This window comes from Hyperolius riggenbachi, chromosome 10 (genome assembly GCF_040937935.1).
Source record: "Hyperolius riggenbachi isolate aHypRig1 chromosome 10, aHypRig1.pri, whole genome shotgun sequence".
Classification (NCBI taxonomy): domain Eukaryota; kingdom Metazoa; phylum Chordata; class Amphibia; order Anura; family Hyperoliidae; genus Hyperolius; species Hyperolius riggenbachi.
The window spans coordinates 248,259,865-248,286,700 of NC_090655.1; the positions used below are offsets into that span (position 1 = coordinate 248,259,865).

The 26,836-nt window shown below is 45.9% G+C and overlaps 1 protein-coding gene across 2 annotated transcripts in view; it reads right to left on the reverse strand.

Moving 5' to 3' along the window:
* Positions 1–9,899: 9,899 nt before the first annotated feature.
* Positions 9,900–26,836, reverse strand: part of LOC137535181 (zinc finger protein 16-like) — a 28,052-nt gene continuing 11,115 nt past the window's right edge. The window contains exons 3-6 of one of the 2 annotated variants that reach the window (XM_068256992.1): positions 24,252–24,797; positions 17,450–17,547; positions 16,981–17,353; positions 9,900–15,397 (exon numbers count right to left, since the gene is read on the reverse strand). In XM_068256992.1, the coding sequence (XP_068113093.1) occupies positions 13,821–15,397; positions 16,981–17,353; positions 17,450–17,547; positions 24,252–24,797 (2,594 nt within the window). In that variant the 3' untranslated portion in view covers positions 9,900–13,820. Of the gene's footprint in view, positions 15,401–16,980; positions 17,354–17,449; positions 17,548–24,251; positions 24,798–26,836 lie in introns of both variants that reach the window. The other variant, XM_068256991.1, reaches the window with a different exon arrangement.

The following is a 26,836-nucleotide window of genomic DNA, read 5'->3' on the forward strand; positions in this document are numbered from 1 at the left end:
ATCTATCGCATTGTCTTTTGATCTGTTTGTACTTTCTTCTGATCTGTGTGTATAACAAACTTTCCAGGCCATGTGTTCCACAAAAAATTCCGGGTGCGATGTTTGTCGCACTCAGCGAATAAACTGATTCTGAGCCAAAAGTTTCCCATTTGTTCACTGTGCACAACTATGGAACAGAAAGCCTAAAATCAGCAGTACATTATAGCCAGTATGTGTGCTCTACACATATCTGGCAGTGGCACCGATGTCCCCTCTCCCTCATCTACCTGTCCCTGCAAGGCTGGCTCCCCTCCAACAGAGCGATCCATCTCTGCTCTGCTTCCAGGACCCCGCTGCCCGCTGAGAGGGGGTCGTGCCGCTCCTGGCTCCACCCCCTTTTTGATCTGAATCATTCATTTTGGTGATCCGGATGATTCGACTCACAAAAAAGAGATTCGGATCAAAGATTTGAATCGTTCATGATCCGGACAACACTACTCATCAGGACTCTGCATAGGGAAGGAGGGAGGGAAACATTGGGGAAGGGGAGTGAGCCACCTTTCTATCATAAGGCGCCTGTAGGCACGCGCCTCATGGCAAATCAAGCCATGGCTGCCCCACTCCAGTAATTACCGTTGCATTTTGATGGGCAACATCCACAGACTGAGTCAGAAACTTGCAGAATTTATTCGATTCTGGAGCCGCCAATGAATTAATCAGCAGCATGTTCCTTAAACTAAGTAGCCCGTTCAGGAATGAATTAGTCCATAGAAAGTTTCTCTTTAGCCACAAGTTCCAGTTTATGTAGAGCAAAGTTTTCCAATTTGACCGAATTTTTTGCTCACCACTAATTGTGCCAATGATGATCCCAACATTCCTGTTTGTCAGGATCCAGATTTAAAAGCAAAACACTGAGGGTGGGAATACACTAGGCAGTGCGTGATCATTGGAAAAGGAAGCAAAAGACAGGAGGAGCGCTCCGTAGTGTGATACCGTTTAATAAAATGAAAACTGCGCAATAAAAGATACACTTACTAGATGTGTATGAACAGTAGGCATTTAAAATTGGCATATAGCCCAGAATAAAACGGACATTCCCTCTTGGAAGCGAAACCTGAAGCTGCAGTGGCCAGCGGCAGCAAGGATCCAGATGGTAAATGGATGACAGGTGTCCCTTCGGGGTGACTGTGTGCAGGTTACGTCAAGACGCGTTTCGGCGTGTCCACGCCTTCGTCAGTTAACGTACCTGCATGCACACTATGCTCCTATTTATAACAGGAGTCAAGGGAATGGCTTCCCAGAGCAAATTGAGGTTAACGAGGGTGAGAGGGTAGGGGGCGGGGTTGCAAAGTACTGCAAACAAAAACCCTATATTTTCCAGCCTCCTGACGGAAGCTCAACTCTAAATCACCAGGGCATAAAGCCCTGACGGCAAATAACTGATTGATTCAACTGCAACAGTATGAAGTGTTGCAAGAAAAAGAAAAAAAAAAAAAACGGTGGCCCCAGCATCCCTGTAGATGGGAAAAAAAATAAAAATAAAAAACGGTGGCCCCAGCATCCCTGTAGATGGGAAAAGCTGGAGCTGGAAACCTCGGCTTCCCTGATGGCATGTTGACTCTCCAGGTGTGCTGGAGGGGAGGAAGGCGAGGGACATGACTGGTGGCCCCCAAGTGCAGGAATATTTACCTCACGGGCAGGGGCGTGGTCAGTAGCGCAAGTGGCAACAGAGGGCGTGGCCAGCGGTGCACACATATGGTAGCCTTGGCCTTCCAATAGAGACAAGGGAGGGGGGTGTGGCCGACAACCCAAATGTCAGCGGGGGGCGTGGCCAGCGGCGCCTGTATATACAAGTACATGCCTCGGCATCTCTGTTGGCATGGGTATATTCTGTATGGGCTGAAAGGGGAGAGATGCAGAGCCCTGCCCGGGGGGCTGTGGCGCTGGATGTCATAAATGCAATTTTGGGCAGCACTGAGAGTGCTGCACATGAAACCCAGCAGCAAGACTGTATAGAAAACGCTGGCCACCGCAACAACAATGAGTCTTATGTACAATGCAATAAACAGTACATGAAAAACATATATACAAGATATATATATATATATATATATATATATATATATATATATATATAAGAGCGAAGGACCAATATAAATGAAAGTATAAACAAAAACAATAAACAAAAAAGTGTATGAGCACACAAGAAAGGCATTTGAGAACTAATAAACACAACATTACAATTAACGTTCTGTGGTTCGTTGATCTGAAGACACATGACAGCGTATACAGTGTTTTACATCGGACATGCAGGCATCTGTGTATGTATACACCAGTGTCTGCAATATCTGTGCCTGTGTCCATCTACATAAGGCCATATTTCCCACCAGCTGCAAAGTGTGGAGGGGGGGGGGGGGGGGGGGGGAGAGGCAAGATTTGGGATGGCATGAGAATTGGGAACTAGATCAATGGGAACCCGGTTGGAGGTGGACCCAAGTGGTGGTGCATGGCAAGTCGTGCTGCACCTGGAGGGAATCATATAAAGTTGGCTGTTTCTACCTCCTCGTTCAACCCTGCTGGACACAAGGTGTTCAGTCTGAAGATCTGGTTAAATCTATGGACCAATCCAGAAATACAACACAGTGGGTTCAAACCCAGGTCCATCTTCCACCCCACCTTTGCCAAAGGCCCCCACATCAACAATTTCTACCAAGCTGTTTGGTGTCAACTCAAAACATTGTGTGGCAACAGAGATAAGAACAAATACAACAATCTCAATAGACAAGAGAGAGAGGCCCTAAAACAACTCATTCAAAATAACAACATCGTGATCCGTCAGGCGAACAAGGGTGGAGGCATAGTGGTTGTGGATCATGAAGATTACCTCAAAGAGGGGCTCCGTTTGCTGGGAGACTCTTCAACTTATCAAAAATTGAGCAAAGATCCTACAGTAGAATATCTGACAGAACTCAAAACTCTAGTCCAACGAGCCCTGCAGATGGGGACGATATGTAAGGATGAATCCCGTTTTCTTATCAATGAACATCCATTAATTCCGTACTTCTACCATATACCCAAGATCCACAAAGACGAAAATTCCCCTCCGGGCCGACCAATAGTTGCTGGTATGGATGGGATTCTAGCCCCCCTATCAGAATATGTGGACCACTTTTTACAACCAATAGTGGTGAACACCAAAGCATACACAAGAGACTCAAGCTATGTTCTGGACATTCTTCGGGATGTACAGTGGAGTAAACATTACAGATGGGCTTCATTGGATGTCAGCTCACTCTACACGTGCATCGCACATGAGAAAGGTCTAGATGCTGTAAGCCATTTCCTCACCTCTGATGGTTGCATACATCACACCCAGGCCCAATTCATTCTGGATCTTTTGGAGTTTTCTCTCACTCACAACCATTTCACATTCGCTGGAGATTTCTACTTACAGACTTGTGGGACGGCGATGGGGGCGGGGTTTGCTCCGAGTTTCGCAAATCTATATATGGCTTACTGGGAGGACCACTATATCTGGTCCAACTCCCCGTTCGGGGCAAACCTCGCCCTATACCTTAGGTATATAGATGACGTCCTCATCATCTGGGAAGAACCGGAGGACACATTCAACAAGTTTGTTGAATACTGCAATAACAATACCTTTGGTCTACAGTTCACCTCAGTATCAGATGAAAGCAACATTGTGTTCCTTGATTTGGAACTGGGTCACAATGACCATGGTCAAATCACGTCGCGAACACATTTCAAGCCGACTGCTGGGAATTCTTTCCTACACAAAGAGAGTTGCCACCATCCAAGGTGGATCAACAACATCCCAAGGAGCCAGTTCTGCCGTCTCCGCAGAAACTGCTCCATCAAGGAAGACTATGACAAACAGGGGGCATACCTAACAAAAAAATTCCTGGACAAAGGCTATGACACAACTAATATAGAGAAGGCTAGATCAGAATACAGAGACAAGAAAACCCCCAAAAGGAAAGGAACAGAAGGTGAAAGAACCCCTACTAAAGGACCACAGTTTGTAACCACGTTTAACAACAGAGCAGGCAATATCAATCACATCATTCGCACGAATTGGCCCCTCCTCTTGCGTGACCCTGTTCTTAGCCGTCATCTACCCACAAAACCAAACACCATTTTCCGGAGGGCGAAATCCCTCAAGAACAAGATAGCAAAAAGTAATATCGGCTCCAAAGATCAAAGAGACTCTCGTCCAAACGCATTTGGGCTAACTGGAAATTTTCGTTGTGGAAAAGCCAGGTGCAAATGTTGCCCCTTCATACAACATCGCCAGAAGCTTGTACAGACAGACCAGCACACCATCCAGGTGAAACAATTTATAAACTGTGGCACTCCGTATGTAGTGTATCTACTATCTTGTGATTGCCCAAAATACTATATCGGCCGCACCACACGCCCACTACGGGAACGTTTTGGGGAACACAGACGAGGAATCGAGGATGGACTGCAGACTCATAGTGTCCCTCGGCACTTCCTTGAGAACCATGACCAGTCCACTGACCACCTAACAATCATGGGTCTGGAGGCCATTTCATCTGGACTACCCATGGGCCTAAGATACAGGAAACTGTGCGAAAAAGAAGCATACTGGATCTTCAGACTGAACACCTTGTGTCCAGCAGGGTTGAACGAGGAGGTAGAAACAGCCAACTTTATATGATTCCCTCCAGGTGCAGCACGACTTGCCATGCACCACCACTTGGGTCCACCTCCAACCGGGTTCCCATTGATCTAGTTCCCAATTCTCATGCCATCCCAAATCTTGCCTCTCCTCCCCCCCCCCTCCACACTTTGCAGCTGGTGGGAAATATGGCCTTATGTAGATGGACACAGGCACAGATATTGCAGACACTGGTGTATACATACACAGATGCCTGCATGTCCGATGTAAAACACTGTATACGCTGTCATGTGTCTTCAGATCAACGAACCACAGAACATTAATTGTAATGTTGTGTTTATTAGTTCTCAAATGCCTTTCTTGTGTGCTCATACACTTTTTTGTTTATTGTTTTTGTTTATACTTTCACTTATATTGGTCCTTCGCTCTTATATATATATATATCTTGTATATATGTTTTTCATGTACTGTTTATTGCATTGTACATAAGACTCATTGTTGTTGCGGTGGCCAGCGTTTTCTATACAGTCTTGCTGCTGGGTTTCATGTGCAGCACTCTCAGTGCTGCCCAAAATTGCATTTATGACATCCAGCGCCACAGCCCCCCGGGCAGGGCTCTGCATCTCTCCCCTTTCAGCCCATACAGAATATACCCATGCCAACAGAGATGCCGAGGCATGTACTTGTATATACAGGTGCCGCTGGCCACGCCCCCCGCTGTCATTTGGGTTGTCGGCCACACCCCCCTCCCTTGTCTCTATTGGAAGGCCAAGGCTACCATATGTGTGCACCGCTGGCCACGCCCTCTGTTGCCACTTGCGCTACTGACCACGCCCCTGCCCGTGAGGTAAATATTCCTGCACTTGGGGGCCACCAGTCATGTCCCTCGCCTTCCTCCCCTCCAGCACATCTGGAGAGTCAACATGCCATCAGGGAAGCCGAGGTTTCCAGCTCCAGCTTTTCCCATCTACAGGGATGCTGGGGCCACCGTTTTTTATTTTTATTTTTTTCCCATCTACAGGGATGCTGGGGCCACCGTTTTTTTTTTTTTTCTTTTTCTTGCAACAATTCATACTGTTGCAGTTGAATCAATCAGTTATTTGCCGTCAGGGCTTTATGCCCTGGTGATTTAGAGTTGAGCTTCCGTCAGGAGGCTGGAAAATATAGGGTTTTTGTTTGCTGCACTTTGCAACCCACTGCCATCAGTGCTGTTGACCCGCCCCCGTTGCCTCTACAGGGATGCTGGGGCCACCGTTTTTTTTTTTTTTTTTTTTGCAACACTTCATACTGTTGCAGTTGAATCAATCAGTTATTTGCCGTCAGGGCTTTATGCCCTGGTGATTTAGAGTTGAGCTTCCGTCAGGAGGCTGGAAAATATAGGGTTTTTGTTTGCAGTACTTTGCAACCCCGCCCCCTACCCTCTCACCCTCGTTAACCTCAATTTGCTCTGGGAAGCCATTCCCTTGACTCCTGTTATAAATAGGAGCATAGTGTGCATGCAGGTACGTTAACTGACGAAGGCGTGGACACGCCGAAACGCGTCTTGACGTAACCTGCACACAGTCACCCCGAAGGGACACCTGTCATCCATTTACCATCTGGATCCTTGCTGCCGCTGGCCACTGCAGCTTCAGGTTTCGCTTCCAAGAGGGGATGTCCTTTTTATTCTGGGCTATATGCCAATTTTAAATGCCTACTGTTCATACACATCTAGTAAGTGTATCTTTTATTGCGCAGTTTTCATTTTATTAAACGGTATCACACTACGGAGCGCTCCTCCTGTCTTTTGCTTCCTTTTCCAGTAGTCCGCTCACAGCCGAGTGTTTGAGGAGCTGCCAGTGTGTGATCAGTCTGCGGTCCACTTTGACCTCTCACCTGCGTTAGCGCAAGATTGCACATCTTTTGTTTTTCCTCAGTGCGTGATCATTGGCTCTCCTCTGCCACCTCTACACTACCAGAATAAAAACAAGGGCTAACAGGATCTTCCAGGACCCATCCCACCCAGGCTGCCACTTCTTTAAGCTCCTCCCATCGGGCCGACGCTACAGGACCACCCGCCTAAGGACCAACAGGCGTAGGGACAACTTTTTTCCCCAAGCAGCCCTCCTGCTGAACTCCTGCCTCTTGTCGGTACGCTAGTCGCTTCAGGTCAAATTAGCCAGCACTGTGCGTCTGTCCGTGCGTGTCTGTGTGCGTGTGTCTGTGCGTGTGTCTGTGTGCGTGTGTCTGCGCGTGTGTCTGTGCGTGTGTCTGTGTGCGTGTGTCTGTGCGTTTGTTTGTGTGCGTGTGTCCGTGCGTGTGTCTGTGCGTGTGTCTGTGTGCGTGTGTCTGTGCGTGTGTCTGTGTGCGTGTGTCTGTGTGCGTGTGTCTGTGCGTGTGTCCGTGCGTGTCTGTGCGTGTGTCCGTGCGTGTCTGTGTGCGTGTGTCTGTGCGTGTGTCTGTGCGTGTGTCCGTGCGTGTGTCTGTGCGTGTGTCCGTGCGTGTGTCCGTGCGTGTGTCTGTGCGTGTGTCTGTGCGTGTGTCTGTGTGCGTGTGTCTGCGCGTGTGTCTGCGCGTGTGTCTGTGTGCGTGTGTCTGTGTGCGTGTGTCTGTGTGCGTGTGTCTGCGCGTGTGTCTGTGTGCGTGTGTCTGCGCGTGTGTCTGCGCGTGTGTCTGTGCGTGTGTCCGTGCGTGTCTGTGCGTGTCTGTGCGTGGTGTCCAGCATAGGGCAGTGTGCAGATAAATGTTGAGCCGTGGGTTGCACAGTTTTGCTTCCGTAGTTGCTGAGGGGGGGCGTTTTGTACGCGGGAGGATGCGGTAATTTTCTTCTTCTTTGGTCTGTTTCTCTTTTCCCCTTCTTTATCTAATTTGGTGATGAAGCCTATCAATATGGTTGGGCCTTCATAAACTGTGGCTAGGCTTTGAGCTAATCAAGAAAAATAAATAAATAAATAAATAAAATAAATAAAAAAATTAGCCAGCACTGGGCCCGGGTCAGTAAAGAACCCAAGGTGCTGACTCTTTCAATTAACTAACTTTATCCCTGAGCAGCACAATATCCATCCCGGAGGATTTCTGCTCATGAGCCAACTGCATATTGTACTGCATAGACAGTTTAAAATGTGTAGGTACTCTCTGTCTTTTTTCACTATTGCCAGTCTTGCTTGTATAACTGCTATTGTCTACGACTGTCTAGCTTGTTTATGTCATTGTCTATTGCCTGTTGCCACTGCCATGTGAACCACAACCAATTCCGAGTTCCACCTCGGTCACAATTGGCGAAATCAAGTTTCTGATTCTGATTCTGAAAGGTTGCATTTGGTGCATATGCATTTGTACGTTTTAAGTTCGTTTTGAGTGCGTTTGCGTTTCACACATGCATTTTTCCTGCTTTTTAATGCATTTGTGTTTTGTACATAAAAATTGCAGAATGCGTTTTGTTTTTGTGATATGGGTTTTATGTTAATCACTAGGTAGTCAACAGGAAGCGGAAATACATCATCAAACTTTAAAAAAACGCATAAAAAAAAAGCACTAAAATGCAAAACCTCTGCGCCACCATTGGCATTCATTATGAGCGTTTTAGAAAAATATGCAGCAAGTCCTGCGTTTTTAAAAACGCACATTGCAAAACGCAAACACGCATTTTTTCATGCGTCTCATTGACTTGCATTATGTGCGTTTTCACTACATTTTCTGCAACGCTAGCGTTTCGGGGTTAGTATGTTCCTCCCCCGAATGTAACATTTAAAGAGGCACTGTAGTGACATATAGAAGAATATACTAAAGATAACACTCTTAATTATCCTGGTTTCAGCATCAGAAACACTTTCAATATCTAAGTAATGCTGTATATTAGTATGTAGCCCCGCCCTCCCAGTGATGTCACAACCTAGGCTGATTAGTTATGCAGAACTCTCACCCCAGAGCATTATGGAACACCAGATATATTTTGTACTGGCTTAGGAACACAGAGTAAACAAACATTCCGTAGAGCTGCACCTGACAGGACAAAAGATGTCGCCACCTATGATAAACTTCAGATAGTAAATCAGGGTGAGGAAAGATTTTACAGGTAAATGCTGAAGTAATGATTACTACTAGATAATACTAGGACTAGGGGGAACGGACAATGCACAGAGGTAGTGTTCCAACAATGAGATAGTCTGTCTTGCGCTCTAGCCGGCTTGAGTGACACCTGATGAAGGCGTTGCACGCCAAAACGCGTAATGACACTGAGGGCACGCTAGATGCAGGATCCACACACCTCTCTGCCGCTGATTGTCCCAGTGACCGGACACCGCGCTGCTGGCCACAGCCCACATACATCTACCATTCAGAGGGGAGGAGATCCAGCCTTACTACTTTTATACACGTGATACAAGTTTTTATCCTGTAACCAGCCATTTTATTGTGCAATAAACGTCCCCCTTGATTTCACACTATGGAGCGTTCCGTTTCCTTTTAGTCCAATGCACAGAGGTATGTGGATCCAGCATGGCATACCTATAAAAATGGTGCCCGCTAAAAATAGCGACAGCACCTATTCAGTAAGGAGACCCTGGGCAAGACCCCCTAACACTGTTACTTCTTACTGAACGCGCCCTAGTGGCTGCAGCTCTGGCATTTCAAGTCCCCCAGGAGAAAAGCGCAATATAAATGTTCTGTGTTGTGTCTAATTCCTATAGTAAAATATCGGTAAACTTTACCAATATTTTACTATGACCTAACCTAACCCACTCTCACACAGAACCCTCCCTCTACCTATGCCTAACCTTAACCACCCTCTGGTGCCTAACCTAAACCACTACCCACATTGCCTTACTATAACAACCCCCCCCCCGTACCTTACCTTCATGTAGTGCCTAAACCAACCCATAGGTGGCAAAAGTAAAAGCCTCAGTTAAAAGGTAACAAATTATAATTATGGCGCCCAATAAATAGCACACACTAGGCGCCAGCTATAACCACCATAATTGTTTATTGCAGATTTTACTATTGGCGCCTGTGGTGGAGCCATTTTTACCTGCTACATCCACCATAAACATACCACTGTGTTTATTATAAGTAGCTTCACCTGGGGTCAGCATTAAGACACCGGAAGGGGTGGGGCTTCTTATTGGGGGTGGCGCTTGTGACCGCAGGACCACTGAGGACTGTTCCTGGTGGGATTATTCCCCAGTGGGCACAGCAGAGCAATTAAATAATTTCAGGCATCAATGGAGAACACAGATTACTTATTTTATTATTTCATCTTTTAAATACAAAAAAACCTACAACAACAAAGCAAAACAATACAGAAGAAAAAAACTTGCTTTACAATAACAAAAAAGACAGAACAGTACCAAACAAACTTTACATATGAAGATGCAGCAATATTCCGTGAAGATATTGGTTACTGTTTCTAATAAGACCCACTACCCCAGCCCTTATTCCTTACTGTTGCTGCAGTAACTCTCTGGCCGCCGAGTCACCGAGAAATGCATGGACCTGGCCGCTAACAACATTGAGGAACTACCTGGAAGTTGGGCGTCTCCATGGCAAACAGAGTAACAAAACAATCTGACGCTACGTAACAGCAGAGACACAGCTGCCAGATGGAGCAACAAGCAGACCAAGAAGAGAAGGGAGCACGCGGCCCCTGGTGACAGGTGCAGCAGCCCTAGCACCTCTGTGACTCACACTGTGTATAATATCACAAGCACACCAAGAGGAGGAGAAGGGAGCGCACGGCCCCCGGTGACAGGTGCAGCAGCCCTAGCACCTCTGTGACTCACACTGTGTATAATATCACAAGCAGACCAAGAGGAGGAGAAGGGAGCGCGCGGCCTCCAGGTGACAGGTGCAGCAGTCCCAGCACCTCTGTGACTCACACTGTGTATAATATCACAAACACACCAAGAGGAGGAAAAGGGAGCGCGCGGCCCCCGGTGACAGGTGCAGCAGCACCTCTGTGACTCACACTGTGTATAATATCACAAGCAGACCAAGAGGAGGAGAAGGGAGCGCACGGCCTCCTGGTGACAGGTGCAGCAGCACCTCTGTGACTCACACTGTGTATAATATCACTAGCAGACAAGAGGAGGAGAAGGGAGCGCACGGCCCCCGGTGACAGGTGCAGCAGCCCCAGCACCTCTGTGACTCACACTGTGTATAATATCACAAGCACACCAAGAGGAGGAAAAGGGAGCGCACGGCCCCCGGTGACAGGTGCAGCAGCACCTCTGTGACTCACACTGTGTATAATATCACTAGCAGACAAGAGGAGGAGAAGGGAGCGCACGGCCCCCGGTGACAGGTGCAGCAGCCCTAGCACCTCTGTGACTCACACTGTGTATAATATCACAAGCACACCAAGAGGAGGAAAAGGGAGCGCACGGCCCCCGGTGACAGGTGCAGCAGCCCTAGCACCTCTGTGACTCACACTGTGTATAATATCACAAGCACACCAAGAGGAGGAGAAGGGAGCGCACGGCCCCCGGTGACAGGTGCAGCAGCCCTAGCACCTCTGTGACTCACACTGTGTATAATATCACAAGCAGACCAAGAGGAGGAGAAGGGAGCGCGCGGCCTCCAGGTGACAGGTGCAGCAGTCCCAGCACCTCTGTGACTCACACTGTGTATAATATCACAAACACACCAAGAGGAGGAAAAGGGAGCGCGCGGCCCCCGGTGACAGGTGCAGCAGCACCTCTGTGACTCACACTGTGTATAATATCACAAGCAGACCAAGAGGAGGAGAAGGGAGCGCACGGCCTCCTGGTGACAGGTGCAGCAGCACCTCTGTGACTCACACTGTGTATAATATCACTAGCAGACAAGAGGAGGAGAAGGGAGCGCACGGCCCCCGGTGACAGGTGCAGCAGCCCCAGCACCTCTGTGACTCACACTGTGTATAATATCACAAGCACACCAAGAGGAGGAAAAGGGAGCGCACGGCCCCCGGTGACAGGTGCAGCAGCACCTCTGTGACTCACACTGTGTATAATATCACTAGCAGACAAGAGGAGGAGAAGGGAGCGCACGGCCCCCGGTGACAGGTGCAGCAGCCCCAGCACCTCTGTGACTCACACTGTGTATAATATCACAAGCACACCAAGAGGAGGAAAAGGGAGCGCACGGCCCCCGGTGACAGGTGCAGCAGCCCTAGCACCTCTGTGACTCACACTGTGTATAATATCACAAGCACACCAAGAGGAGGAAAAGGGAGCGCACGGCCCCCGGTGACAGGTGCAGCAGGCCTAGCACCTCTGTGACTCACACTGTGTATAATATCACTAGCAGACAAGAGGAGGAGAAGGGACCGCGCGGCCCCCGTGACAGGTGCAGCAGCCCCACACCTCTGTGACTCACACTGTGTATAATATCACAAGCACACCAAGAGGAAAAGGGAGCGCGCGGCCCCCGGTGACAGGTGCAGCAGCCCTAGCACCTCTGTGACTCACACTGTGTATAATATCACAAGCACACCAAGAGGAGGAAAAGGGAGCGCACGGCCCCCGGTGACAGGTGCAGCAGGCCTAGCACCTCTGTGACTCACACTGTGTATAATATCACAAGCACACCAAGTGGAGGAGAAGGGAGCGCGGGTCCCCGGTGACAGGTGCAGCAGCCCTAGCACATCTGTGACTCACACTATGTATAATATCATTAGCAGACCAAGAGGAGGAGAAGGGAGCGCACGGCCCCCGGTGACAGGTGCAGCAGCCCCACACCTCTGTGACTCACACTGTGTATAATATCACAAGCACACCAAGTGGAGGAGAAGGGAGCGCACGGCCTCCCGGTGACAGGTGCAGCAGCCCTAGCACCTCTGTGACTCACACTGTGTATAATATCACTAGCAGACAAGAGGAGGAGAAGGGAGCGCACGGCCCCCGGTGACAGGTGCAGCAGCCCCAGCACCTCTGTGACTCACACTGTGTATAATATCACAAGCAGACCAAGAGGAGGAGAAGGGAGCACACGGCCTCCCGGTGACAGGTGCAGCAGCCCCAGCACCTCTGTGACTCACACTGTGTATAATATCACTAGCAGACAAGAGGAGGAGAAGGGAGCGCACGGCCCCCGGTGACAGGTGCAGCAGTACCTCTGTGACTCACATTGTGTATAATATCACAAGCACTCCAAGAGGTGGAGGAGGAGAATGGCTGCACATTCTGCATTATTTAACATAGTAGCAGCAGTGCTAGCGCAGTCACTATCCTGCAGTCTTCCAAAGTATCGGGCATTGCTAAGGAACGCACACTATATTGCCAGTAGCGCGCCTGCGGGAGATTTTAGTCGCGCTACTATGATTAGTGTGTGTAAGCGTTACTGCAGCGTGTTACTGTTCAGAAATCTACCCCAATGTTTTAGGACATTCCAACTTTTAAGCATCAGCGTACCTCCGTGTTTTTTCTGTACACCAGATATGTATTTTAACTAAACTTAGGAAATAGCTGTAGAGTAGCTGTTAAATAGAAATCAAAACTAGTCCTTGATAGGAGTACATTTAGAGGGTGCAGACACCCTATTGTGTTAAAGGGAGCCTTAACTGAAGTACGCTGCAGTAAATAGAGAAGATGAAAAAGAGGCACATTTTGTATTCAGGAGTATGCAAATTTTGCATGACAATGTATGCAGCTTGACAAAGGATCAATCAACTCCGGCAAGCTGCACATCTTTGTACACAACATTTGCATAAACCTGCATCACCACATTTGCATCTCATTCACCATCTCTATTAGTGACACATCTACTCTTTGGGCTTTATTCTTACAGCCAAAATGTTACTTATTATATATAAAAGATTTCCGTTTACACATCATACATATATATATACTGTATAGTCACAATCAGCACGATTTATATCTGATTTTAAAAGTATGGTGACTGCTTTATTGGGCAGCTTTTTGATTAGTTCATTATCTCATTTCTCTGGAATAGGCACTGCTATTGCTGTATATACAAGTTATTTATGATGACCTTTATCTAAGAAATAGAACATTTTATCATAATGTTTTTCTTTTAATTACAGTTCAAATTCATTAGTTGGAATCAGAGAATTTTAGTATGACTCCAGGTATAAAACGCTGAATCCAGGTATATCTAGAGAAAAAAAACAGAGGGGGGGGGGGGGGGGGACCGGTACCCAGAATGGTTTGCAGTAGGTCTCCTTGATTGATAATTATGTCCCATGGTGTATATGTCAGCAGTATCAGTGGGCATGAGACTTTTGATGTCTGCTTAGACTTGCTTTAGTTGCAAAGCATTTCCCACACTCAGGACAAGAAAAGGGTCGCTCTCCTCTATGAGTTCTCTGGTGCTTAAGCAGGCTTCCTTTCTGACTGAAGCCTTTCCCACACTCTGAACACACAAATGGCCGCTCCCCAGTATGTGTTACCCGGTGTCTGAGTACGCTACCTTTGCTACTAAAGCGTCTTCCGCAATCTGAACATGAAAAGGGCCGCTCTCCTGTGTGACTTCTCAGATGATCCATTAATTTATTTTTACGAATAAAACCTTTCCCACACTCTGAACATGAAAAAGGACGCTCACTTGTGTGAATTTTCAGATGATCAATTAATCTCCTTTTCTGAATGAAACATTTCCCACACTCTGAACATGAAAAAGGACGCTCACCTGTGTGAATTTTCTGGTGCATATAAAGGTTTTCTTTAGATCTAAAGCATTTCCCACACACTGAACATGAAAAGGGCCGCTCGCCTGTGTGACTTCTTTGATGGTCAAGCAATTTTTCTTTCCGAATAAAACACTTTCCACACTTCAAACATGAAAAAGGATGCTCTCCTATATGAATTATCTGGTGCTTAAGAAGATTTCCTTTCAAAGTAAACCCTTTCCCACACTTCAAACACGAAAACGGGAAAACACCTGTGTGAATACTTTGATGTGCTAGTAGGCTTCTTTTCTGAGTGAAACTTTTCCCACACTCTGAACATAAAAATGGCCACTCACCTGTGTGAATCTTCTGGTGCATAAGAAGGTTTTGTTTGGCACTAAAGGATTTCCCACACTCTGAACATGAAAAAGGACGCTCACCTGTGTGACTTCTTTGATGGTCAAGCAACCTTTCTTTCCGAATAAAATACTTCCCACACTCTGAACATGAAAAAGGACGCTCTCCTATATGAATTTGCTGGTGTTTAAGAAGCTTTCCTTTCCAAATAAACCCTTTCCCACACTCTGAACATGAAAAAGGAAACACGACAGTGTGAACACTTTGATGGGCAAGGAGGCTTACTTTCTGAGTGAAAGCTTTCCCACACTTGGAACATGAAAATGGCCGCTCATCTGTGTGCCTCCTCTGATGTCTCACAAGGGTCTGTTTCAAACTAAAGCATTTTCCACAATCAGAACATAAAAAAGGACGCTCACCAGTGTGACTTCTCTGGTGTCTTAGAAGGTAGACTTTTATAATAAAACATTTCCCACACTCTGAACATGAAAAAGGACGCTCACCAGTGTGACTTCTCAGGTGGACAACAAGACTCGACTTCTTTGTGAAATATTTATGACATTCAGAACATGAAAATATCTTTTGACCTACATGTCTGACACTATGAGATTTATCAGAAGATTCCTCAGAGTCAGATGGGTCATGTGACCTCTCCTCACTGTGACTATCAAAAGATTCCTCAGGATTAAAAGGATCTGGTGTGTGATGTATAGTTGGAATAATGTGCCTTACTCCTGGAGGATGCTGGGTGATGTCATTGTCTCCTGCCGATACAGGAAAACTCCTCCTCAAGTTATTTCCAACACTGTGCCCATCTGCTGGGAAATCACAAAAACATGAAAAAGAAACATCCATATCCTGTACTCAGATGTCATGTATGTTCATCTCACAGATTAAAAACCTCACATAGTCACAGCAAAAGAACGAAAACCACCGATATAACAATTAAAATACTCTAAATGTAACACACTGAGGCATAATACATGAGGTGAAAACACTCATTTGTGGGTTCTATGATGTCTAACTGAGGAATGGATAAAAACAAGGAACACCAAGAGCCCCAATAGTGTAATATGTACTGGTAAATGGTTACTAGATAGAGTAAATATTAATACTCACAAACCAGGGTTACCATTAGGCAACCACTGTAAAGGCAGGTGGGGAGATTTTCCTGACCCCACTCAGGAATAAGAAGTCGCTCTCTGTAGATGAGAAAAAGGGGTTCAACCCTCCACCCAGGGTGGACTCAATATTATGCAGGAGAACAGAGGAGCCAAAAGGATAAAAGGAAGCTAAATGAGCTTAAAAACCAAATTCTTGGTAAATAGAGGAGGTAGTGGTGGACTTATCTCCTCCAAGTAGACACACAACGACTGTAGTAAACACAGTCAATATATTTTATTTATGAACTCCAAATATGTAACGCGTTTCGCAGGTTTGATCCCGCTTCATCAGGCAATAACAACGGAGCAATAGCATATGTGGTCAGTAGAAGAGCCAGGCACCTCTGAGGAATGGAGATGAACATTTCATATGGTGTACAGCAGGGGTGCCCACACTTTTTCAGCTTGTGAGCTACTTTAAAAAATTACCCCTGGTGTACAGTATCTCCTCCTCATTTGCTGGTGCTATGATGTTATACTGAGGAATGGAGATGGGCCTTTCATATGGTGTACACAGTATCTCCTCCTCATTTGCTGGTGCTATGATGTTATACTGAGGCATGGAGATGGGCCTTTCATATGGTGTACAGTATCTCCCCCTCATTTGTTGGTACTATGATGTTATACTGAGGAATGGAGATGGGCCTTTCATATGGTGTACAGTATCTCCTCCTCATTTGTTGGTGCTATGATGTTATACTGAGGAATGGAGATGGGCCTTTCATATGGTGTATAGTATCTCCTCATTTGTTGGTGCTATGATGTTATACTGAGGAATGGAGATAGGCCTTTCATATGGTGTACAGTATCTCCTCCTCATTTGTTGGTACTATAATGTTATACTGAGGAATGGAGATGGGCCTTTCATATGGTGTACAGAATCTCCTTCTCATTTGTTGGTGCTATGATGTTATACTGAGGAATGGAGATGGGCCTTTCATATGGTGTACAGTATCTCCTCAACATTTGTTGATACTATGATGTGATGTTAGGGAATTGTGATGGACCTTTCATATGATGAAATCTCTTAGAATGAATGAATAAACCTGGAATTCCCTGCTAAAAATGACTGAACTTATGAAATCCTTCCTGCAAGAGATAGCTTTACTTTTGTGATCTGCTTTACAAACTCCGTCCTTATCTTCTGCAATCAGGTAAGGATCATTCTGCTTATGTTACACTCCCCGACATAAAATCAGAATGTGAAACATTTCTACAATCTTTTTCTTACTTACCTTCACTGATATTTGGAGAACGTCCCTCCTCTTTAATAGTCCTCGTCATGTCACCCTCCTCCATAGACTGCTGATCACTCTTCACATACGTCTCTTCTTCTTCTTCTTCCTCTTTAATTGTCGTCATCATGTCACCCTTCTCCATAGTCTGCTTATCACTCCTCACATATGTCTCTTCTTCTTCCTCTTTAATTGTCCCCATCATGTCACCCTCCTCCATAGTCTGCTGATCACTACTCACATTCGTCTCTTCTTCATCCTCTTTAATTGTCCCCATCATGTCACCCTCCTTTATCCTTTGCTGATCACTCCTCACAAACATTTCTTTTGTTTCTTCTTTAACCTCTGGTTTGAAAACAAACTGCTCATCATCCTTAAAAAAAAATACAAAACAACATTTTAGCACTAAACGGCTGAGACTACAAATATTAAATAGTCACAGTTACTGCACATTTATAGTTCTATCTACCTGATAATGGTGGGGGGTGGTGAGATCTTCCTGTGGACAATCCTGGGAATAAAGAGAACCTGTACATCGCTCTGGTGGGTTTGTCATACTGTATCCATCTGTAGGAGACACACACACTGACTGAATATGAGGGGACAAGGCAACAAACAATTCTCAGAGTTTTATCACAGATGTTTCCTCAGCTCATTAACATAATATTTGTTCAACTCCCAGCAAAGGAAAACAACTGAAACATGGGTAAGAGAAATGAAAGTTTGGTGAATTTGGTACAAACTTCCAGTACTCTTTTGCTGAGTTCTGAAGAGGCTTCTCAGTGATACGGTGTGGAAACATCTCATGTGAGAAAGCTGGAGAGAAATGCTTAGTGAATTAGGACCAATGTTTCTATGGGCCTGGCTCAGTATAAAGGAAAAATGAACCAAGACTCCATACTGTGAGGGACTTCAGGAGTATTTAGGGACAAAATGGCTCCCAAAGCCTCCTGAGGTCTCCCGGAGGTGGCGTAACTTCACGTGGGGGGCAGCGTGGGACCAGAACGTCGAGAGGGGGCAGGAAAGGCTCAATAGGATTAATCACTAAAAAATTGCTTTAGCTGGAACTTTCCATGGGACCAATGATATTGAGAAATGAATGATTTCTTAACTTCCACAAAATGTATGGAAGTCCTCATGTGTACAAGTATACAGGTCTGCATGTATACTATCCCTAACCCCATTAGGAACCCAGGACTTCATGCATCCCTCATAAAGTAGGCAGTGGAGCACAAGACTGAATGTAAGGGCTCCCTTTACATTTGCACTGAAAGCCTGCATTGCATTGCCATTTTACAGCAGAATAACACAACAGCAATGCAAGGAAATAGGGCCTAACACGCTTAGTGCTTTGGAAGTGCCCGATTCGCTGCTGAAAATTCAACAGTGCTTTACCAGTAGAGATGGCTCGAACCTCAGATTTTGGGTTCGCGGACCGTGGATGTGAACTTCCGCAAAAGTCTGCAAATCGGGCGACCTCAATAGACTTCAATGGGCAGGCGAACTTTAAAAACTACAAACACTGTTTCTGACCTCAAAGGTGATGGAAAAGATGTTTCACGGAGTCTAACACCTGGAGAGGGGCATGGCGGAGTGGGATACACATCCCTGGAATAATTACGGATTTGACGCAGAGCAGGGTTATAATCCCTAAAGGGCAGAAATCACATTGCATTCCTTAACTGGAAGCATAAAGTGCTTGAAAACATCTTGCGTGTGTATACATGGATCAGCAGGTAGTGTAAGTAGTGTACTGCTTCACACTGACAGACCAAACTCATGGTTTAACCTCTCTGGCATTGTGATTATGTGCAGCCTCACGGCTGCGCATGGTTTTTTTAAACCTAAATTTTTATTTTTATCATGTAGCTAGCCTAGCGCTAACTACATGATACCCCCTCCCTTCCGACCCACCCACCCTTCCAATCGCCGCCGGCGCCTACGCCCGTCCTGAAATCCCTTTCTGAACGGGAATTCCTTCAGGGCTTACCCCGTCGCCATGGCGACGAAAGGAATGACGTCATCGACGTTGTGACGTCATATGGAGTCCCGATCCACCCCTCAGCGCTGCCTGGCACTGATTGGCCAGGCTGCGCACGGGGTCTGCAGGGGGGGGCTCTTTCGCGTCGGGCGACGAGCGGCAGCGATCGCAGCAAACATGCAGCTAGCAAAGTGCTAGCTGCGTGTTTGAAAAAAAAATATTCAAATCGGCCCTGCAGGGCCTGAGCAGTGACCTCTGGCGTCTCTGGACGATCTCAGCTCGTCCAGAACGCTAGGGAGGTTATTAATGCACTGCCGCAAACAGCGGCAAAGGGTTGTCATTAGTTGACACTCCCAGGACATAAACTGTCAGTCCTCTGGGTGGCAATGTTTGTGTAGTGATGGCCGTGCTCGTGCGCACGTTGGCGAGAGTGCAGGCAATGAAGTTGAAAATTGTAAAATACGTTTTTTTTTTTTTAATTGATTGAAAACTAAAGAGTTATTTAGCGAATTCTACACTGTTTTTTTCCCCCTGATATGTTACTTTGAGAACTGCGGTAATTCCAGAGCTAATACCTGCCGACGAGAGCTGACCTGTACGGTGCCATAAAGAACTTCTGCTGCTGTGTACAAACACCTGTGCCTTCTCAAGGTGTAGTATCTGTTTTGATCAGTTTCAGGGAAAGGTAGGTTATTGAATAAAAATTATTTTGAAAGTTATTTATGGATAGATATGTTATTTATAACAAAGTAAGAAATACAAATGTATTTATAAAAAAAATAATAGGTAATAAATAATTCTAATTTCAATGATAATTAAAAAAAAAAAAAGTAACCAAAGTCAGCAGGTGTCAGGCTGGCAGCAGCAGGCCTGCCTCCATTGGTGGTGGGGGTGGTGTCACCCAACCCAAACGGAAGGGCCCCCCCCCGCTTTGGTGGGGCCAGGGCCGCCAATGCATGTTTTGTGGTGGTGGACCACACTGTCACCAACCGCGACTGGGTGGATTTCTTCCTGCTCTCCCACCATCTCAGGCAAGGATGTGGCATTCCCACTCATATGTGTAATGAACACTGCAAACCTCAGCCCTGACCATCTACAAAGGTTGACTGACAAATTGTGCCACATGTTTGTTATTTACAGTGGGATCCGAACGTTTGGGCAACCTTGTTAATCTTCATGATTTTCCTGTATAAATCGTTGGTTGTTACGATAAAAAATGTCAGTTAAATATATCATATAGGAGACACACACAGTGATATTTGAGAAGTGAAATAAAGTTTATTGGATTTACAGAAAGTGTGGAATAATTGTTTAAATAAAATTAGGCAGGTGCATAAATGTGGGCACTGTGGTCATTTTATGGATTCCAAAACCTCTAGAACTAATTATTGGAACTCAAATTGGCTTGGTAAGCTCAGTGATCCCTGACCTACATACACAGGTGAATCCAATTATTACAAAGAGTATTTAAGGGGGTGAATTGTAAGTTTCCCTCCTCCCTTTCCTTTCTCTGAAGAGTAGCAACATGGAAGTCTCAAAACAACTATCAAATGACCTGAAGACAAAGATTGTTCACCATCATGGTTTAGGGGAAGGATACAGAAAGCTGTCTCAGAGATTTCAGCTGTCTGTTTCCACAGTTAGGAACATATATTGAGGACATTGAAGACCACAGGCTCAGTTCAAGCTAAGTCTCGAAGTGGCAGACCAAGAAAAATCTCGGATAAACAGAAGCGACAAATGGTGAGAGCAGTCAGAGTCAACCCACAGACCAGCACCAAAGACCTACAACAACATCTTGCTGCAGATGTAGTCACTGTGCATTGTTCAACCATTCGGCGCACTTTACACAACGAGGTATGCTAAAGCACATTTGGACAAGCCAGCTTCATTTTAGAATAGGGTGCTATGGACTGATGAAACTAAAATGGAGTTATTTGGGCATAACAAGGGGCATTATGCATGGAGGAAAAAGAACAGAGCATTCCAAGAAAAACACCTGCTACCTACAGTAAAATATGGTGATGGTTCCATCATGCTGTGGGGCTGTGTGGCTAGTGCAGGGACTGGGAATCTTGTCAAAGTTGAAGGACGCAAGGATTCCATTCAGTATCAGCAGATTCTGGAGACCAGTGTCCAGGAATCAGTGAAAAGGCGGAAGCTGCGCCGGGGCTGGATCTTTTAACAAGACAACGACCCTAAACACTGCTCAAAATCCACTAAGGCATTCATGCAGAGGAACAAGTACAATGTTCTGAAATGGCCATCTCAGTCCCCAGACCTGAATATAACTGAAAATCTGTGGTGTGAGTTAAAGAGAGCTGTCCATACTCAGAAGCCATCAAACCTGAATGAACTGGAGATGTTTTGTAAAGCGGAATGGTGCAAAATACCTTCAACCAGAATCCAGACTCTCATTGGAACCTACAGGAAGCGTTTAGAGGCTGTAATTTCTGCAAAAGGAAGATCTACTATATATTGATTTCATTTCTTTTTTGTAGTGCCCAAATTTATGCACCTGCCCAGGGACATAACTAGAAATCACTGGGCCCCCTGCAAAAACTTTGGATGGGGCCCCCTCCCTGTGCCCACTGAATAGGGACTGTCTACAAATCTTTGTCTACAAAACTTTGTATAATTCGTTATCAGTGGCTGAGCCGATGCAGTCATTAGAACAATAGTGCAGAGTGCAGAAAGTTTTTCCTTTCCTTACCCTTAGTTGTTAGTCTCTAAGAACAGGGCCCCCTGTGGCTTCTGGGCCCCCCTGCAGCTGTATCCCTTGCAGGGTCTATTGTTACGCCCCTGCACCTGCCTAATTTTGTTTAAACAATTATTGCACACTTTCTGTAAATCCAATAAACTTAATTTCACTTCTCAAATATCACTGTGTGTGTCTCCTATATAACATATTAAACTGACATTTTTTATCGTAACATCCAACGGTTTATACTGGAAAATCATGACGCTTATCAAGGTTGCCTAAACTTTCACATCTCACTGTATAACAAAGTAAAAAATGTGTGTAAATTTAAGTTTAGTACTTAGCTGCATGGGTACAGACTAACCAGCAAGCTTACCGATTGTGTATTACAATACTTACATGTACTTTATATAATTTCATATGGCTATAGCCCTTTCTCCTTTTCTGCTCACCCTTTCCCATCACCTACTCTGTCCGCCCTCTCCGTAGTGTGCCCTGTCCGCCCTCTCCGTAGTATGCCCTGTCCGTAGTCTGCCCTGTCCGCCCTCTCCGTAGTCTGCCCTATCTGCCCTCTCCATAGTCTGCCCTCTCCGTAGTGTGCCATGTCTGCCCTCTCCATAGTGTGCCCTGTCCGCCCTCTCCTTAGTCTGCCCTGTCCGCCCTCTCCGTAGTCTGCCCTGTCCGCCCTCTCCGTAGTCTGCCCTGTCCGCCTTATCCGTAGTGTGCCCTGTCCGCCTTATCCGTAGTGTGCCCTGTCTGCCCTCTCCATAGTCTGCCCTCTCCGTAGTGTGCCCTGTCCGCCCTCTCCGTAGTCTGCCCTGTCCGCCCTCTCTGTAGTCTGCCCTCTCCATAGTGTGCCGTGTCCACCCTCTCCGTAAAGTGCCCTGTCCGCCCTCTCCGTAGTGTGCCGTCCGCCCTCTCCGTAGTGTGCCGTCCGCCCTCTCCGTAGTGTGCCGTCCGCCCTCTCCGTAGTGTGCCGTCCGCCCTCTCCGTAGTGTGTTCTGTCCGCCCTCTCCGTAGTGTGCCCTGTCCGCCCTCTCCGTAGTGTGCCCTGTCCGCCCTCTCCGTAGTGTGCCCTGTCCGCCCTCTTCGTAGTGTGCCGTCCGCCCTCTCCCTGGTGTGCCCTGTCCGCCCTCTCCGTAGTGTGCCCTGTCCGCCCTCTCCGTAGTGTGCCGTCCGCCCTCTCAGTAGTGTGCCCTGTCCTCCCTCTCCGTAGTGTGTTCTGTCCACCGTCTCAGTAGTCTGCCCTGTTTGATTATTATGTATTTATAAAGCACTAATATATTCTGCAACACTTTACAGAGTACATAGTCATGTCACTGACTGTCCTCAGAGGAGATCACAATCTAATCTCTACCATAGTCATAGTCTAATGTCCTCCCATGTTAATATGTATTTATATAACAATGACATCTTCTGCAGCACATTACAGAGTACATAGTCATGTCACTGACTGTCCTCAGAGGAGCTCACAATCTAATCCTACCATAGTCTAATATCCTATCATATTATTATTATGTATTTACAGTTATATAGCACTGACATCTTCCGCAGCACATTACAGAGTACATAGTCATGTCACTGACTGTCCTCAGAGGAGCTCACAATCTAATCCTACCATAGTCTAATATCCTACCATAGGATTATTATTATGTATTTATATAGCACTGACATCTTCTGCAGAACATTACAGAATACATAGTCATGTCACTGACTGTCAGAGGAGCTCACAATCTAATCCCTGCCATAGTTATGTCTATGTATTTAGTGAAGTGTTTGTATTGTAGTCTAGGGCCAATTGTGGGCAGAAGCCAATTGACTTAGCTGTATGTTTTTGAGATATTGGTGGAAACTGGAGTGCCCAGAAGAAACTCACACAGACACAGGGAGAACATACAAATAGTGCCCTGGCTGGGATTCGAGCCGGGCGGGGGGGGGGGCATATTTTTTGACACTCGCCCTGGGAGAAATTTAACCTAGAAACTGCACTATGGTGTACAGTATCTCCTCCTCATTTGTTTGTACTATGATGTTAGCATTAGACATCCTTTAAAGAGAGTCTGAAGCGAGAATAAATCTCGCTTCAGACCTCATAGATAGCAGGAGCATGTGTGCCCCTGCTAAACCGCCGCTATCCCGCGGCTTTAACGGGGGTCCCTTCACACCCAAATCCCCTCCGTGCAGCCGGGGAGCGCTTCCGCATTGGGGCAGGGCTAACCGCCGCAGCCCTGCCTCATGCGCGTCTATCAGACGCGTACCCCCGCCTCTCCCCCGCCCCTCTCAGTCTTCCTTCACTGAGAGGGGCGGGGGAGAGACGGCGATGCGCGTCTGATAGACGCGACTGGAGGCAGGGCTGCAGTCGTTAGCCCTGCCTCCAGGAAGAGAACATTTTACGACTAAATCTACGACCAAGTTTTGCGAGGTGGGTTTGGGGGTGAAGGGACTCCCGTTTAGCCGCGGGATGGCGGCGTTTTAGCAGGGGCACACATGCCCCTGCTAACTATGAGCTCTGATGCGAGATTTATTCTCGCTTCAGAGTCTCTTTAAGTGTAATTACTTCCAACACTTTGAACAGAAAAGGGCACTTACCTGTGTGAATTCTCTGGTGTCTAACACCAACTTTTTGCGTAAAAAATTTCCCACACTCTGGACAGGAAAATGGCTTTTCGCCGGTGTGAACTCTCTGATGTCGAACAAGTTCTGATTTCCATCTAAAACATTTCCCACACTCTGAGCATAAAACTGGCCGCTTGAATGAATGCATCTTCTTTGTAAAAAGAGATATTTCAGAGTTAGAACTTTTGTTGCATTCAGGATGTGGAAATCTTTGACAGTCTCTGTTGGTGGCTCGATGTGACGTGGCACAAGAAGATTCCCCCAGATCAGATGGGTCTGTTGTTGTACTGGCTCTGTGAAATGGCAGATGGATATCTGTGGTGACAGCTTGTGATTTTTCATAAGTCTCCTCACCATTAGAGGGAGCTGCTCCTCTATCTGCACTGTGACCTCCGTGACAGGAGTTTCCAGTATTGGGGTTTCCTCCTGCAGAACATTGTGTGATGCCATTATCTTCTGCATTGTCCTCTGGAGATGAATTAAGATGTTCCTCTGAGGTGTTCCCAACATCCCGACCCCCTGCAGGAGGGAGAATGTCACAGTTACATCTTTCTTACTATTTTATATTCTGCAGTTAGAGGTTATATATGTTGACTTAGTAGTCACCAGGGTCCCTGAGATCTGTCATCACAGCCATATCCGCTATGGTACATGGAAAAACAGTGTACAATGATGACATTATGCCATGGAATAGAAATAGACCTACTTCCACTTCAGTTACTGAAACAATAGTATTGTACTGAGGAATGGAGATGGACCATTCATATGGTGTACAGTATCTCCTCCTCATTTGTTGGTACTATGATGTTATACTGAGGAATGGAGATAGGCCTTTCATAGGGTGTACAGTATCTCCTCCTCATTTGTTGGTGCTATGATGTTATACTGAGGAATGGAGCTGGACCTTTCATATGGTGTACAGTATCTCCTCCTCATTTGTTGGTACTATGATGTTATACTGAGGAATGGAGATGGGCCTTTCATATGGTGTGCAGTATCTCCTCCTCATTTGTTGGTACTATGATGTTATACTAAGGAATGGAAATGGGCCTTTCATATGGTGTACAGTATCTCCTCCTCATTTGCTGCTGCTATGATATTATACTGAGGAATGGAGATGCGCCTTTCATACGGTGTACGGTATCTCCTCCTCATTTGTTGGTACTATGATGTTATACTAAGGAATGGAAATGGGCCTTTCATATGGTGTACAGTATCTCCTCCTCATTTGTTGGTACTATGATGTTATACTGAGGAATGGAGATGGGCCTTTCATATGGTGTACAGTATCTCCTCCTCATTTGTTGGCACTAAGATGTAATACTGAGGAATGGAGATGGGCCTTTCATATGGTGTACAGTATCTCCTCCTCATTTGTTGGTACTATGATGTTATACTGAGGAATGGAGATGGGCCTTTCATATGGTGTACAGTATATCCTCCTCATTTGTTGGTGCTATGATGTTATACTGAGGCATGGAGATGGGCCTTTCATATGGTGTACAGTATATCCTCCTCATTTGTTGGTGCTATAATGTTATACTGAGGAATGGAGATGGTCCTTTCATATGGTGTACAGTATCTCCCCATTTGTTGGTACTGTGATGTTATACTGAGAAATGGAGATGGGCCTTTCATATGATGTACAGTATCTCCTCCTCATTTGTTGGTACTATGCTGTTATACTGAAGAATGGAGATGGGCCTTTCATATGTGTACAGTATCTCCTCCTCATTTGTTGGTACTATGCTGTTATACTGAAGAATGGAGATGGGCCTTTCATATGGTGTACAGTATCTCCTCCTCATTTGTTGGTGCTATGATGTTATACTGAGGAATGGAGATGGACCTTTCATATGGTGTACAGTATCTCCTCCTCATTTGTTGGTGCTATGATGTTATACTGAGGAATGGAGATAGGCCTTTCATATGGTGTACAGTATCTCCTCCTCATTTGTTGGTACTATGATGTTATACTGAGGAATGGAGATGGACCTTTCATATGGTGTACAGTATCTCCTCCTCATTTGTTGGTACTATGATGTTATACTGAGGAATGGAGATGGGCCTTTCATATGGTGTACAGCATCTCCTCCTCATTTGTTGGTATTATGATGTTATACTGAGGAATGGAGATGAGCCTTTCATATGGTGTACAGTATCTCCTCCTCATTTGTTGGCACTAAGATGTAATACTGAGGAATGGAGATGGGCCTTTCATATGGTGTACAGTATCTCCTCCTCATTTGTTGGTACTATGATGTTATACTGAGGAATGGAGATGGGCCTTCATATGGTGTACAGTATCTCCTCCTCATTTGTTGTCACTAAGATGTAATACTGAGGAATGGAGATTGGCCTTTCATATGGTGTACAGTATCTCCTCCTCATTTGTTGGTATTATGATGTTATACTGAGGAATGGAGATTGGCCTTTCATATGGTGTACAGTATCTCCTCCTCATTTGTTGGTGCTATGATGTTATACTGAGGAATGGAGATGGGCCTTTCATATGGTGTACAGTATCTCCTCCTCATTTGTTGGTATTATGATGTTAT